The sequence below is a fragment of the Trachurus japonicus genome, chromosome 8, assembly GCF_045865225.1.
Source record: "Trachurus japonicus isolate A0001 chromosome 8, Traja_1.0".
Classification (NCBI taxonomy): Eukaryota; Metazoa; Chordata; class Actinopteri; order Carangiformes; family Carangidae; genus Trachurus; species Trachurus japonicus.
In genome coordinates, this window is record NC_140914.1 from 1,423,034 (window position 1) to 1,438,761 (window position 15,728).

The 15,728-nt window shown below is 42.3% G+C and overlaps 1 protein-coding gene across 1 annotated transcript in view; it reads right to left on the bottom strand.

The window, feature by feature from the left end:
• The window catches only part of LOC146982266 (interferon a3-like), a 5,889-nt gene extending 5,372 nt beyond the window's left edge, over positions 1-517 (bottom strand). The window contains exon 1 of the mRNA XM_085785488.1: positions 398-517. Within this exon, the coding sequence (XP_085641614.1) occupies positions 398-517 (120 nt within the window). The remainder of the gene's footprint in view (positions 1-397) is intronic.
• Positions 518-15,728: the final 15,211 nt, after the last annotated feature.

Below are 15,728 nucleotides of genomic sequence, written 5' to 3' on the forward strand. Positions count from 1 at the left end.
TTGATTATTTTTTTGTTTTGTTTGTTTATTTGTTTGTTTCATATCCGAAAAGGAGTGGGAAGAAGTAAAACTTATTTCTATATCTGATCATTCAGTTTTTTATCCCCGCAAAACAACTCTTTTAGACAGTAACGACAGAACCATTTCATTATGTTGTAGATTTACCATCTCTGCTGAGCATCAGAATTGTTTGAAATCAATAGGCCTAATAATAATAATAATAATAATAATAATAATAATGATAATAATAATAATGATAATAATAATAATGATAATGATAATAATAATAAAAGCCTGTCCCATAAGCCGGGTCGGCCCCTGTTGTCATTCTGGTAGCAGACTACTTTCTACTACCGTCACCACTGAGACGTGTTGACGACCGGTCGTTGCTACTCACCATGAGTCTGAGGTGGGTCAGCGTGATGTTGCTATAGTGATGGTAGCGTGTGAGCCAATCACAGCCGAGCACAGGGGTCAGGACGCTGCAGAGCAGGAGGAGGACGACGGGGACGACCATGATGAAGACGATGGAGACGATGGAGACGATGGAGATGATGAAGATGATGGAGATGATGGAGATGATGGAGATGATGAAGACGATGAAGGAGAGAAGAGTTATAATCCAACATGCTGCTGCTGCTCAGACTCTTATACTCACAACAGGGAAATGGAAACAGTCACAAAAACGACTCCCCAAAACCAATGGGTGACGTCACGGACGCTACGTCCATTCTTTTTACTGTCTATGGGAAACACCTTCACTCTGACTCTGAAAACTTTCTGCTGTGATTTCCCTTCACTTTCTAAACATCACACACACACACACACACACACACACACACACACACACACACACACACACACAGGAAGTGACACACTCACCTCTACAAAATAAAAGCTGGCACCGAGCTGTGAAGTGGATTTTGGAGTATTTTGAAAGGCGGTGTCTCCTCTTCCGGTTTCACTTTCTGGTCTGGTGACGTCACATGACGACGATGACGTAGTGGCTCGCTCGGCTCGAGGCAGCAGAGTAGACAGACTTTCCTTTTCCCTTCAGTCACCAACTCTCTCTGGTTTTCACTTCACCTGCTGGTTCAGTCGTTTTGTTTTCACTCTTCACTTTCATCTCTGAACGTGTGGAGGAATGAGGGGGAGAAAAAAAAGGAAATAAAAGTGAAGTTTGGAGCAGCGGAGGACGAGGACAGACCATAATACATCCATGGGACAGACAGACCAGACAGACCAGAGTGAAACACCTGAACAACTAGGACCAGAGGAAGCGGACTGAGAAATGAGGAGGGAAAAAGGGGAAAAAAGGAAAAAAAAGTAAAGTTTGGAGCAGCGGAGGAAGAGGAGGAAGAGGACAGACCATAATACACCCATGGACAGACCCAGACAGACCATAATACACCCATGGGACAGACAGACCAGAGTGAAAACACCAGAACAACTAGGACCAGAGGAAGCGGACTGAGAAATGAGGAGGGAAAAAGGGGAAAAAAGGAAAAAAAAGTAAAGTTTGGAGCAGCGGAGGAAGAGGAGGAAGAGGACAGACCATAATACACCCATGGACAGACCCAGACAGACCATAATACACCCATGGGACAGACAGACCCAGACAGACCAGAGTGAAACACCAGAACAACTAGGACCAGAGGAAGCGGACTGAAACCGGCTCAGTTCACTACAGGAGAGAAAAGGCGACGCTCTGATTGGTCCGCTGCTGCTGTCGTCACCGTTCCTCCTGACTCCTGATTGGCTGCAGCAGCGGCAGCGGAAGCGCGCCAAACAAAGTCCTGTATGTTGTGTTTGCCCCGAGAGACAGAAAGAGAAGAGACGGTGAGTGACTAAATATCTACTGTAACTTTAACTTTAATTTAACTTTAATTTAACTAAACTTTGACTTGAAGCAGCGAGTTGAAGCGAGTTTTACCTGGAGGACGTAACGGACATTAATCTTCTTATCCTTTTATCCAAATGGCACATTCATAAATGTAGATACACAGATCAAAATCCTGTTTTTCTTACATTTAAAAACGAAGTCAAGCAGTAGCCTAGCTATATTAAAACCACTGAAACATTTGCATAATAACCCCCCGGCGATGATATCTGTTGTCGTGTTGAATTGTTTTGCACAAGTTTTAATAAAGTTCTGGAGGAAAAAAAAGTTAAGCCAAAAAAAAAAAACTGGAGGACAGAGACACCGCTACTCTTCCTCCTCTATCCTTCCTCCTCCTCCTCCTCCTCCTCTACTCTCTCTCCTCTTCTATTCCTCCTCTATCCTTCCTCCTCTACTCTCTCTCCTCTATCCTTCCTCCTCCTCCTCCTCCTCTACTCTCTCTCCTCTTCTATTCCTCCTCTATCCTTCCTCCTCTACTCTCTCTCCTCTATCCTTCCTCCTCCTCCTCCTCCTCCTCTACTCTCTCCTCTTCTATTCCTCCTCTATCCTTCCTCCTCTACTCTCTCTCCTCTATCCTTCCTCCTCCTCCTCCTCCTCTACTCTCTCCTCTTCTATTCCTCCTCTATCCTTCCTCCTCTACTCTCTCTCCTCTATCCTTCCTCCTCCTCCTCCTCCTCTACTCTCTCTCCTCTTCTATTCCTCCTCTACTCTCTCTCCTCTATCCTTCCTCCTCCTCCTCCTCCTCTACTCTCTCCTCTTCTATTCCTCCTCTATCCTTCCTCCTCTACTCTCTCTCCTCTTCTATTCCTCCTCTATCCTTCCTCCTCCTCCTCCTCCTCTACTCTCTCTCCTCTTCTATTCCTCCTCTATTCCTCAACAGGGAAATGGAAACAGAGTGAGGAAGTTCCCGGTGGCTCCGCCCCCTTTCACTCCTTCATTCTTTCACTCTTTCACTCTGTCAGTGATGTCATAGTTAGACTGCAGACTACTATTATTACACTTATCTCCATTATGAGCATCAGTGTGTTTCACAGCATTTAACCACAGCGCTGGTTACACACACACACAACATATGATGTATCTATTAATACAGGATCAATAATTAAAGTTTACTTTTATTTTATTTCATTTCTTTCTAATTACAAATGACACACTAACATGTAAAGGAGCAGTTCACTGTCCTGTCAGGTCAGCTGACATGAACCCGGGTCAGAGGTCAGAGGTCGACGTCTGTTTGACACACGGGAACACTTTGTGCTGCGTTTTTATCTATGAAAAGTGCTTTATATACATAAGTTGTTATTATTATTATATAATTATATTATAATAATACATATTATATTATTATTATTATCATATGTTGCTGTAATAATCTTATCATTGTTGTTATTATTACAGTGAGTATAAACCACACCGGGGCTGAAGTTAAATCTGAGTCGTCTGTGTATATTTATTATATATTTATTATTCCATCCCAGAATGATGGAGGTGGACGTGCTGGACTTCCTGGTCCCTGTGGAGAACAACAAGACTCTGTTTGTGTGGAACATCGAGGCGGCGCTGAGCGAGGCCCAGCTCTACGTGAGTCAACTCACACTCTAACTTTGTTAAACCCCCAGTATGTAACTTGTTTGGCTTTTTATTATCAAAAATCAAATCTGTCTTTCATAAATATTAGTGATGTGTCTTGCCGTCTGAACCTATATATCTTTATACCTGTCAGTGCCCGATCCGTACCCGGAACACGATCCGTTCCAGATCCGTTCTGCACATGCGTCACGCACATGTGCACTCCCCCCTTCTTTTAGTTCACGGCGACACCGCGGATATGGATGAAAACAGAGACGTTCTATGAGGAAAAACACAAGCACGTCGCAACAAATTCCCCTCTGTTCTATTTCTGATTAAATTAAATGTAACGTGACCGATCAGTTAATTGTAAAACATTTATTTATTGATGTAAATGTGGTGATTTCTGCTCCTGAAGCTTCACTTTTCATTTACACAAACTAATCAATGAGACCATCAATTAATCTGCTCCTTTCTCCACCGGCGTGACGACGTCTGGGTGACCGGTCGATCACAGGTTCGATCCCCTCAGCCGGCCACTGCTGCCTCTGAGATGAGCCGAGCAGCGAGCTAGCTCCCTGTAGCTCTGCACTTCTCCCAGAACCTCGGAGCAAACTTCCAAACAGACGTCAGTTGGATGAACTGACCACAGATCAGGACTCTAAACTGTGACTTTCTCGCATGAAAAAATATTTTAAATTAATAAAGTGACGTTTTAACAGTGTCTAGACCAGGGGTACTCAAATACATTTGTCGAAGGGCCAGAAATTTTCTTAACAGACACCTTGGGGGCCGCACATTCAAATAGGCCTAGATTGAAATTAAATTCACCTTTTTCGTCTAATAATTTATTTTTATTTTACTTGTAAGCACATAATTTTTATTTATACACTTCATGGTGTTTTGTATGATATAAAATGAAAAATCTTGACATTGTCATATCATCATTTACATATCATGCTGGAGCTTTACACTGCTGACTTGTATCCTCAGACATGCCCTGTGATTTTCAACTTAAATATGACCTGGCCATCACAGGACGTCTGACTCTGTTCTGAGGATACAAGTCATTGGTCCTGAAATGTGTGTTTCTCTTCTATAACACACATTCTACATCTCAAAGGCGACGTCTTTCCACACATGGGCTTCCTTCACCTTTCAAACGAGGCAGAGCTCAGTGGGAAACAGTAGGAGACACAGACCGATGGAACCGGGACACAACACCGGGGGAGAAGCAGGTCGTGCAGCTGTGCGCCGCAGGTGTGCACGGAAAAACAATTGCGTCTCATCAAATGCGTGCGGCTTCACGCTTCATCTGAACGGCCCCCCATGCATGATGCACACACAGTTGAACCAAGACAGCGGTCAAAATCACCCACGGTCTCTGCAGACAGGCAGGGAAAACCCTGCAGTCCAGCCCGCTCCCCAAACACTCGCGCATGGTGATTTGGGTTCGTCGGCGTTTCTGTATCCCAGTGCAGCGCCTCACAGGCACACACAAACGCTCCGCACGTGTTTCCATGTCCCAGCGCTTTGACTTACAGGCGCACGGAGCCCGAGAAATACAGTATACAGTAATATGTAAACTAGTAGAACTCAGTCGCGGGTCTGATTGGAAGGTTCGGCGGGCCGGATGCGGCCCGCGGGCCGCCTATTGAGTACCGCTGGTCTAGACCAAGGGAACGCCACCTAAACGTCAGACAAACAGTTCCTCCATAGACAGACGGATGTGACTGACTGTGAAAGAGACAATATTTTAAAATGTACAGACAACGCTCGACCCGGATGGTGATGAGTTTTTTAATCTCTAGCTCTTTGTCAGCAGATACAAGTGATTCAAACTAAGACATGACAGCAGAGAAGCGTTAGACAAAGGTTTAAAATGCTGCGTTTTCACACGTAGGCTATGTCTACGGGGGAATCGCTTTGTTTTCCCCCACGACTCTGACCGGAAGTGACGTTTCCTTGGTTACCGACTCGGTGTATGATGTCACAGTTACCCCTTTCCCACTGGTCAAAAAACCCGTTTAAACCCGCCAACAATCGGCTTTTGGTGGCAGTGGGGAAAGGCACCGAGCCAACGCGGGTCAACGACTCGGCAAGCGACGCGGGTTAAAATCTCCTTTAATCGGCTCGGCTCTGCTCGGCTTGCAGTGGGAACGCCAGACCCGCGCCAACCCGCTAATTTACGTGATGACACTGAACGTTACGTGACGCCACGTCATCGCGCCGGTCGCGTCTCATATCACCAATACTAGAGCACTGGAAAAGAGAGTAGCGACAGCATTGGTCAAGTGGAAACGCCCCCTGGTGGTGGATGTGGGTTTTGTAAATGCGCCCAAGAGCTGCATCTCTGCAGTGTTGGTGAATGAGCAGTGTGGTGTTTTCAATAATTTAAGGACATTTATAGATCACCCACGTTAATAGCATCATCGTGGACCCTTTTACAGATAAATATTAACATATAGTGGCCATTAATTGTTGTGTCACGAATGCTTGCTGTTTTAAATGATAAAGATAAGTCCACTAAAGTGCCATACCAGTTAACCAGCTTTAGCCAGTTAACCAGCTAACTGTTCGCCACTTAAGCCTGTGTTTTCTTTAGTTTGTTTGTTTGGTCAAGCAAGTTATTGTGCTGCTGGCTTTTATTTTATTTCCATGCCAGGTTTTTTATGTTATGTATTTTGACAGCTGGTGGTTGCTTAGCAACGGTAAAGCGTTCGCTCGTCCCTTCTGTGTTTGTCCGCTGTGTGACCGGTAGTACTGTAAACAGCTCCGTGTGTTTTTATTAATTATCATTTTTTTAATCAAAATTGGAGGAAAAACTTCACATAATACGTTTTGGGTTTGATTTTGTCACATTTTGTAATGGTTTTTAAGTGTTGTCATCTTTTATTTTGTGTGTTATATCTATGTTTATAAAAAAAAAACAGTTGTTCACATTAATGTTACAATTTAAATTTTGAAATAAATAAATTATAAGCATAACTTAATATGACCAAGGCACCTAAAAGCAAAAACACAGCAGTTTTCATCAATTTACCAGCCAGTTGGCAACACACATACATTGGAGTGAATGGGTTTCTTGGGCGGATTTGCAATACCCACATCCTGCCACTAGGGGGAGAATAAAGTGACCACGGGAGTCTATGGTGGTGTCGCTACTCTCTTTTCCAGTGCTCTAACCAAAACAAAGCTCTGCTCCGCTCTGCTCTCATCCCAGACTGGGATCAAAAGATCAGAGAACACTGACCAAAAACGACAGAAACAAAGAAAAGAAAAGAAGCGACAGTCTGTTTAACTGACGTGTTGTGATGTCACGGCGACCGCAGCAGACTCTCTGTCCTCCGCGGTCCTGGTGCTCCAGGTCAGCCGGTTCCAGGGTGCCACTCCGAACGTTTACTTTAATTTGTCGGAATGCCGACCCTTAATTATTTGTGGGAAAAGGGTGCCATTACGAACCTGAAAAAATCTTGAATGGTTTACAGCACGGAGTAAACAAGCCTAATTGCGGTGGTAGCGTAGTGGTCAGAGCATCTGCTATTGACGCGGTGGATCAGGGTTCGACTCCCGGGGGAGATACATATTAACTGCGATTTTATTGGCCTCTACCTAACCTTTTTACTAAACTTAACCAACTCCTTTCTACATTGCCTAAACCTAACCAAGCACAGAGCAAGGACATTTATTTTCAGCAGGAGTGCCGCGGCTGCATCAGACCATGGATGTAATGCATCAGACTCGCACCTGGGTGAAACTTTGGAGGGGGAGGGGGAGGGGGAGGGGCCGGTCGGGCGCTGTCCCCGCGGCGCGTCGTGTCAAGCCGGGCAGGAAGTCAAACCATGAGAGAATCCGGTCAATTTTCAAAATAAAACACATTCGGAACGGCGGCCCCTCGGGAAGTTCGAAATGACGGACCTTCGGGAATTTTCGGACTGGCAGACCGTCGGAATGGCGGTCCTTCGGAATGGCGGTCGCCCCCCCGCCGTGCCTAGAGAATCACTCTGACCTGTCCAGTCCTCTTCATGTAGCGTGTTTGATTACGTGTGGGACGCTAGAGGGCGGCCACCAACTAGTGCTTAGTGTCTGTGCTCTGTCTTTCTTTCAATTCAATGAAACTTTATTGATCGCTGAAATGTTCAGGGGTTAATTTGAGCCGGATCCTGCCGGAACAAGATCCGGCACCTCTTAATTTTGGCCTCCCTGTGTTCCGGTACTTATTTGGGCAGATCCGGTACCTCTCATAAAAAAAATGTTTTAAAAATGTTTTTAAAAAAATATAATATGTATATATTAATTTACAGAACAATTCCCCATAAATCCTTGTTGTTTATTAAGATTTAACGTCATTTGAAAGAGTCGGAGATCTGTTGAAGTTGACGCACTGACCGGGCCGTATAGTTTCGCTTTTACCGCGCTGTGCACTGCTGCACTCGTCCTTTCCTCTCTCCCCCCTCTCTGTCTGTTTCTGTGTGTGTGTGTGTGTGTGTGTGTGTGTGTGTGTGTGTGTGTGTGTGCGTGTGTGCGCGTGCGTGCGTGCGTGCGTGCGTGCGCGTGCCAATAACAGCGAAAGAGCGTTATGCGGAGATGAATGAACGGAACAATATTGCCGAAAAATGTATTCGTGGCGGACGTAATTTATTTGAAACTGTGGGCAACAGTGGCCGGAGCAACAGGCTGGACCCTGGCATCAGCCCGCTGACAGCAGGGAGGTTCAGAAGAAGAGGAGAGGCAGTGAGTGGAGAGTAGTGTGGGACGTCCAGCGACAGGTCAGGGATGGGATGCACAACTGTTTGGACAGCAGCTCAGTTCAAGGTGAAGCAGACTTATTACCCCTGGCTTCTTATGGAAAATTGAGGTTTTGCTGCACAACTGAGCTGAGCATACTGTCTATTAATAGGCCGCCGTGCCAATCTTTGAATAATAGGAAGGTTTGTGTGATTTTTTTATAAGCTCTTTTTTTTTTCTTTTTTTTTCTTTTTACAAATTAGACCTGTTGAGAAAATTCCTGACTGTAAAACACCGCCTGTGGTGATGTGGGCATTTGCCTGTGCCTAAAATAATTTCATGTAGGCTAAACGTGGTAACATGGGTAGCCGATTACCCCCCCCCCCCCCCCCCGGCGTGCGCCGCATACGTTCCGGGACCTCTGCCCGTCTCGTCATCCCCGAGCTGTCATGTGTACTTTGCGTTCCGGCACCTTATGATTTACAAATTAAGCACTGGAAATGTTATAGGAATGTTGTGTGCCGCTGTAAAACCTCACCAAAAGGAACGGAAAGGAACGGAGTAATGCAGCGTTTGGTAACGGGAACGGAGTTACTGATTTTAAAAAAACAACGCGTTACGTTATTAGTTATAGTCATAGCAGTAGGTTCGTTACCTTTAATTGTCGGTGCAAGATATTTGTGAATATGAATTTAACCACTGACCCAATTTATACTTTCTTGACCTCGACCTTCTGTCTAAGACTCCAGTGACACAAATACAGTCTGATAAGAGACAGTAAAGCGATCAGACTACAGCCACGTCTGCAGCTCTGGGATCAGCTCAGACTCAAAGGTGATTTTTTTTTTTTTTTTTTCCATAAATCAGAACTTCATAAAGTCCTGCACAGGGAATCATTCATTGTACTTAGCTTTCTTCTTTATTTGTCCTAAACAGCCAACAGCACGTATCACTGCTTACTTAAAGGGATAGTTCAACACTTTGTCAAACTGGCCCATCACCATAATCCCTATAGTCATAGCAGTAGGTTCGTTACCTTTAATTGTCGGTGCAAGCTGTTTTTAGAACGGTGGAGCAGAGCCGTGAGCTGCTCAGAGCTACGCTACGGAGGCTCATTATGGGATTTCTTGGTTTCCCTCATCAAACTCATCAAATACACAATCCAACAACTCCACAACGCTCTGGTGGACAAGTTGTGAGCTGCACATTCACCACGCTATGAGATAATAACACAACGTTACCACACAGAGTTGTTGTAGAGGGAAATTCATGCAAAACCGCTGATGTGCGTTCCCTATTCATGCTTTAACAGGTTGTGTAATAGGTTGTTATTGTGTATTCTAAGTGGTATTCTGTTTAATCGTCCTTTAATTGTCTGGATTCTTTCTCAGCACATTTGGATTTTCATGACTCATCTGATTTCCTATTGATTCTCTTATTTATCCGTTTCATTCTTCACCTGATTCCTATAGCTCCACCTACAGATTCTTCACTCTCTTTACTTTCATTTATAAATCTGATTTGTCATTCCTGAATAAACCACGTGTCTTTTCCTCTCCCTCTCTCCTTCCCTCTGTCTTCTCTTTCTCTTTTTGGATGTGGAGTCAGAGCCAACAGTGCCACCTGGTGGAAACCCAGAGACACTGATGTCATCACCTTCATGTTCCATCACCGTGGAAACACCACATCAGCTTCATCTCTTCATTACATAATAAACATGGTAAATAATATTAGTATAGATTTCACTTCACTGGAGATAATAATCCATGGAAATCAGTGTGTTGCTGTGATGAGGTTTCATGTAAATGAATGAATATTCTGGTTTCTGATGAGAATTGATTGATTGATGTATTTATTGGGGCTTGATATTGTATAACGTCTGCTTTAAATGAGTGTGAATGATTGTGAATGTAGGAATGAATGAACGTGTAGGTTGCAGATCATTGATTGTTTGACTTATTTATTGATGCTTCTTATGGTACATGCTTATTTTTTTACTTGTCATTGTTTATATGATGCTACTGTCATTATTAGTTTTTATTTTCTTTATTGTTTACTTTCTAAGGGTTGAGAGAGAGCCAGGGCAGACTACATTTCAATGCATTGACTGTACATTGTACTTTTTAATGTATATGAGAAATAAACTTGAACTTGAACTTGAACTGGTGTTGAATAACAACGTTGATTCGGTGGAAGTGGAAAATAACATCAAAATACTATGTGTTGTTTTATTGTATTACAGTTTATTGATGCAAATGTCAGAGAAACATGTCAAAGACCAGACAGACATCATGGTTAGAACAGCATCCTCCAAAAACAAAATAGATTATTGAATTATTTTATAGATGAATATGATCAGTTAAAATGAAAAAAAATGAAAAATGAATGTTCCGTCTCCTTTAGTTTCCACTAGAGGAGCAAGTAACGTTTTACTTTTCACTCCGTTTGATCCAGAGATTACCTGTGAACTCCAGGATCATCAAACAGGAAGTGAAACAACACATGGAGCAAGTGGCACAAAAACAACAGAAAGGAACAGTGTGATGTGGATCAGAGAACAAAGGGTTAACTGATCAATAAACATGATTCACATACCTGAAGCAAAGGGTGTTAAAACATGCGCATTGGTTTGCACAGATATTCTGTGTGCAAATGTGCAACACCTTTTCATCACAATCCATGCCATCTACACAGTTATTATCAGCTGTTATTAAAACCCAACTCATCAATAACAGGATCACGTTATTGGACCACCACTCACATTACACAACAAACTAAACTCTGAGGTAAACTCAGTTGAGTCGTGTTCATTAGACTATGGAAATCACCAAATGCTGACACATTTAAAGCTGTGGTAAAGTTATCTGAAATAAAATAAAAAAAACAACCTTAGATTAACTAAATAATGTCATTTTTCCAGACAGGAGGCACAGCCTGCAGGCAGGGAAAGAGTCGCTGCCCCACGTTGAAGGAGTTCAAGTATTTCTGGGCCTTGTTCAAGTGTAAGGGAACAATGGAGCGTGCGACTTGCTGGAGAATCAGCACAGAGGGGACAGTGTTACTGTATTATAACAAACGGAGAGTTGAACCAAGGGGCAAAGCTCACGCTCTACCAGTCGGCCTTCATTCCTTCCATCACCGGTGGTCATAAGTGATGATACAAGCAGCCAAACTAGGGCTCTGGTGGATCTGCTGCCTCTGTGCCCTGATCCTAAAATCACCAGACCCAGCCGCATTACTTCGCATAGTGCCTCACTCATTGATAATATCTTCACTAATCAAATAGATAATGACACAGTGAGCGGACTGTTAGTTTGTGATATCAGTGACCATTTGCCTGTTTTTACAACTTACAACAACAGCCACATGAATAACCAACAGGATAACAAACTACAATATAGAAGGGTTAGGACAGAAGAGTCTATGGTTAAATTAAGAAATGATTTGCTAGCTCAAGACTGGGAACGAATATATAAAGAAAATGACTGCAACAAAGCATATGATGAATTCTTAAAAAATTTTTGTGTATTCTATGATAAAAATTGTCCAATCAAACAACATAGAAAAAAACAAAATCATAAAGATAATCAGTGGATCACAAGGGGACTTCAAAACGCTTGTAAAAAGAAAAATACATTATATCGAGAATTTCTAAAACATCGAACAGCAGAAGCTGAAAACAAATATAAAAAATATAAAAATAAATTAACTAGCATTATGAGAATACGTAAAAAGGAATATTATAATGAAATATTAGAAAATAACAAAAACAATATTAAAGGTATTTGGAATATTTTGAACAGTATAATAAGAAATGGCTCTAGACAGACTAATTACCCCGAATATTTTATTGATAATGATTTAAATGTTGATAATATTGAGGAGGTGGTTAATAAGTTCAATCGTTTCTTTGTAAGTGTTGGACCGAGATTGGCAGAAAAAATCCCCGATCCACCAATGACTGGAAGTACCAATGAGGAGGTCATAGAAAGGAATCCTTCTTCTATGTTTCTCAGAGCAATAGAAGAAAAAGAAATTATAGAAACTGTTAATAAATGTAAAAACAAGATGTCATCTGACTGTCATGACATAGACATGAAAACAGTAAAAAGGGTTATTGCTGGGATTTCTAAACCACTCACTCATATCTTCAATTTATCATTCCAAACCGGGCAATTTCCTCATAAAATGAAACTAGCAAAAGTAACACCGCTGTACAAAACTGGGGATCGTCACCGCTTCACAAATTACAGGCCTGTTTCTCTTCTTCCTCAATTCTCAAAAATACTAGAAAAACTTTTTAATAATCGATTGGACAGTTTTTTAGAAAAACACAACTTACTCAGTAACAGTCAATATGGTTTCAGATCAAACCATTCAACATCACTTGCTTTAACAGAACTTATAGAAACTATAACAGATTCCATAGATAAAAAGCAATATGCAGCAGGAGTATTCATTGATCTAAAAAAAGCATTTGATACAATTAACCACAATAGATTGATTTATAAATATAAATATGGGATCAGGGGGGTTGCCTTGAATTGGGTGGGAAGTTATTTGAGAAACAGGCAGCAATATGTGAAGATGGGAGACTGTTCGTCAGAATGTCTGGATATTGCATGTGGTGTCCCCCAGGGGTCAGTGTTGGGACCCAAACTCTTTGTCCTATAAATTAATGACATCTGTAATGTGTCTAGTCTAGTTAAATGTATTTTATTTGCAGATGACACAAACATTTTTTGTTCTGGTGAAAATTTGCAGCAACTTTTGGATGTCATCACTTCAGAGTTAAGTAAAATTAAAAAATGGTTTGACAAGAATAAATTATCACTAAATCTGAACAAAACAAAAATCATGTTATTTGGAAACTGTAAAATACACAATCAAATACAGGTACAAATAGATGGTGTAAATATTGAAAGAGTAAATGAAAATAAATTCCTGGGAGTGATAATAGATGACAAAATTTGCTGGAAACCTCACATTAAACATATCAAATCTAAACTGTCTCGCAGCATTTCAGTTTTGGTAAAAGCAAAGCATGTCCTAGATCATAAATCACTCTATATTCTGTACAATTCACTGATTCTTCCTTATTTAGAGTACTGTACGGAGACATGGGGAAACACATACAAAACTGCACTTCAGCCACTTTTCATACTGCAAAAAAGAGCAATGAGAATTATTCACAGGGTTGATTATGGGGCACACACCAATGACTTATTTTGGAAATCTAAAACTCTAAAATTGTTTGATTTGGTGGAGCATAAAACAGTCCAAGTATTATATAAAGCAAGGAACTATCTGCTACCAAGAAACATTCAGAGAATGTTTCACGAAAGAGAGCAAGGTTATGATTTAAGAGAGAAATCAAATCTGAAGGTTGGTAGAGCTCGCACAACAAAGAAAAGTTTCTGTATCACCATTTGTGGAGTAAAACTGTGGAATAATCTGAGTACTGAAATCAAAAACATTTCGAGTGTAATCATGTTTAAAAAGAGACATAAAGAAATGATTCTCCAGAGGTACATTGAATAATTCACACAAGGTGTTTGCTTACTTACTATTTGGATTAAAATGTGTAATGTGTAAAATGTTTAATTAGAACATAGTTAAAATTATAGGGGTAGGATTAGATCAGTTTATACTTCTTCCTACTCCTTTTCGCTCATGTAAACTGCGTTGCTTATGAGATGTTGTGTATACATTTTTTCTGTTCACTTATTATATTATTATTTTATCTTATTTATTTTATTTTATTTTTTTACACTGTCGTTTATGTTATGATTGGATGTTATTACATGTTTGACCGCTAGGCGGCAGTACTGGTTTGTAGTCAGCTTACCGTACCATATAACAGTAGAGCAAGACTGCATGGAGCCACATGTATGTTGTTGAGAACGTGAGACATTAAAACTAAGTTACTTGCTATCAACACGGCCTCATCCTTGGAACACGAACATGACATGGTACCAGGAGTAAACTGGGCGACATGGATTTAAAACCACCAGAAAGTTTGAAACTGACGGGGAATGTCGACGAGAACTGGCGCACCTTCAAACAGCGGTTTCACCTGTATGTTGCTGCTACGGGACTCGAGGCAAAGCCAGAAGCAAGAAAGGTAGCGCTGCTGCTAACGATAGCAGGGCCACAGGCCATAGAAGTATTTAACACGTTCGTGTTTGACAGTCCTGAAGATAATGAAAAGTTGGATGTAGTGCTTAGCAAGTTTGATACTCACTGTTCTCCGAAGAAGAACGAGACGTACGAGAGGTACGTGTTTCGGTCTCGTACACAGCGGCAGCATGAGCCCTTCGATAGCTTCCTGACGGACTTGCGGCTAAAGGCGCAGTCCTGCAACTTCGGAACGCTGAGTGACTCCATGATACGGGACCAGATTGTCTTCGGCGTTGAGGATAAAAAGGTCAGAGAGAGGCTACTACGGGAGATGGAGCTGACGCTGGCAGGAGCCATTAAGATCTGCCAGGCCAGTGAGCTGTCCCAAAGGCACGTGAGGACGTTCAGCGAGATGTCTGCAGTCGCCTCGGCGCAGAGCGACAGCGCAGCAGCGGTTGGAGCAGTGTCGTATCAGCGGAGACGGCGCACACAGACCCGGCCTGCACAGCAGGAGGACGTGATGATAAACTGCACGCGCTGCGGCTCACAGCACAAGCCTAGACAGTGTCCAGCGTTTGGTAAGCAATGCTCCACTTGCCAAGGCAAGAATCATTTTGCTAAACAATGCTTCTCCAAACGGAAGGAGGGGAAGAAAGGAAAAACTGTAAACTTAATAGACGAGCCTGATCTAAGTGACACGTTCTTTGTTGGAATGGTGAATTGTGAAAGTGAACAAATAAATAAGCCAGACAATGTAAATGATGTCACTAGAGAAGATAAGTGGATAGCTCCTCTAATGATAAATGGGACTGTAGTCACCATGAGATTGGACACTGGTGCCAAAGCAAATCTCATAAGCATGTGTGATGTGAAGGCAATGAAAAATAAGCCACAAATAAAAAGAAAAGAATCTGGACTGAAAGACTACAATGGGCGGCCAATCAAATGTTTGGGCACATGCAGGTTGAATGTCACAGTTAAAGGAAAAGTGCACCACCTATCCTTCTTTGTTGTGAATGAGGGACGGGAATCACTTCTTGGTGACAGAGCCTGTGAAGAACTGGGGCTTGTGGAAAGAGTGTATCAACTGATATATACTCCAGGTAAACACCTAGTCCTTGCTGATGCCCTATCCAGAGCAACTACAGGCGACAGTGTGAGTGCAACAGACGAAGACATACAGTGTCACGTGAACATGGTGTCGGCTACACTGCCTGTGTCGGACACAAAGTCAAGACAAATAGCGGAGGCTACAGCAAAGGATGCTGAGCTACAGCATGTCATGAAGAACATGGATGAGGGATGGCCAGCTGGTTCGTGTCCACAATTTTACCATGTCAGAGGTGAGCTTAGTACTGTGGACGGTCTGCTGTTGAAAAAGGGCAGGATTGTTATTCCACGGGCTTTGAGA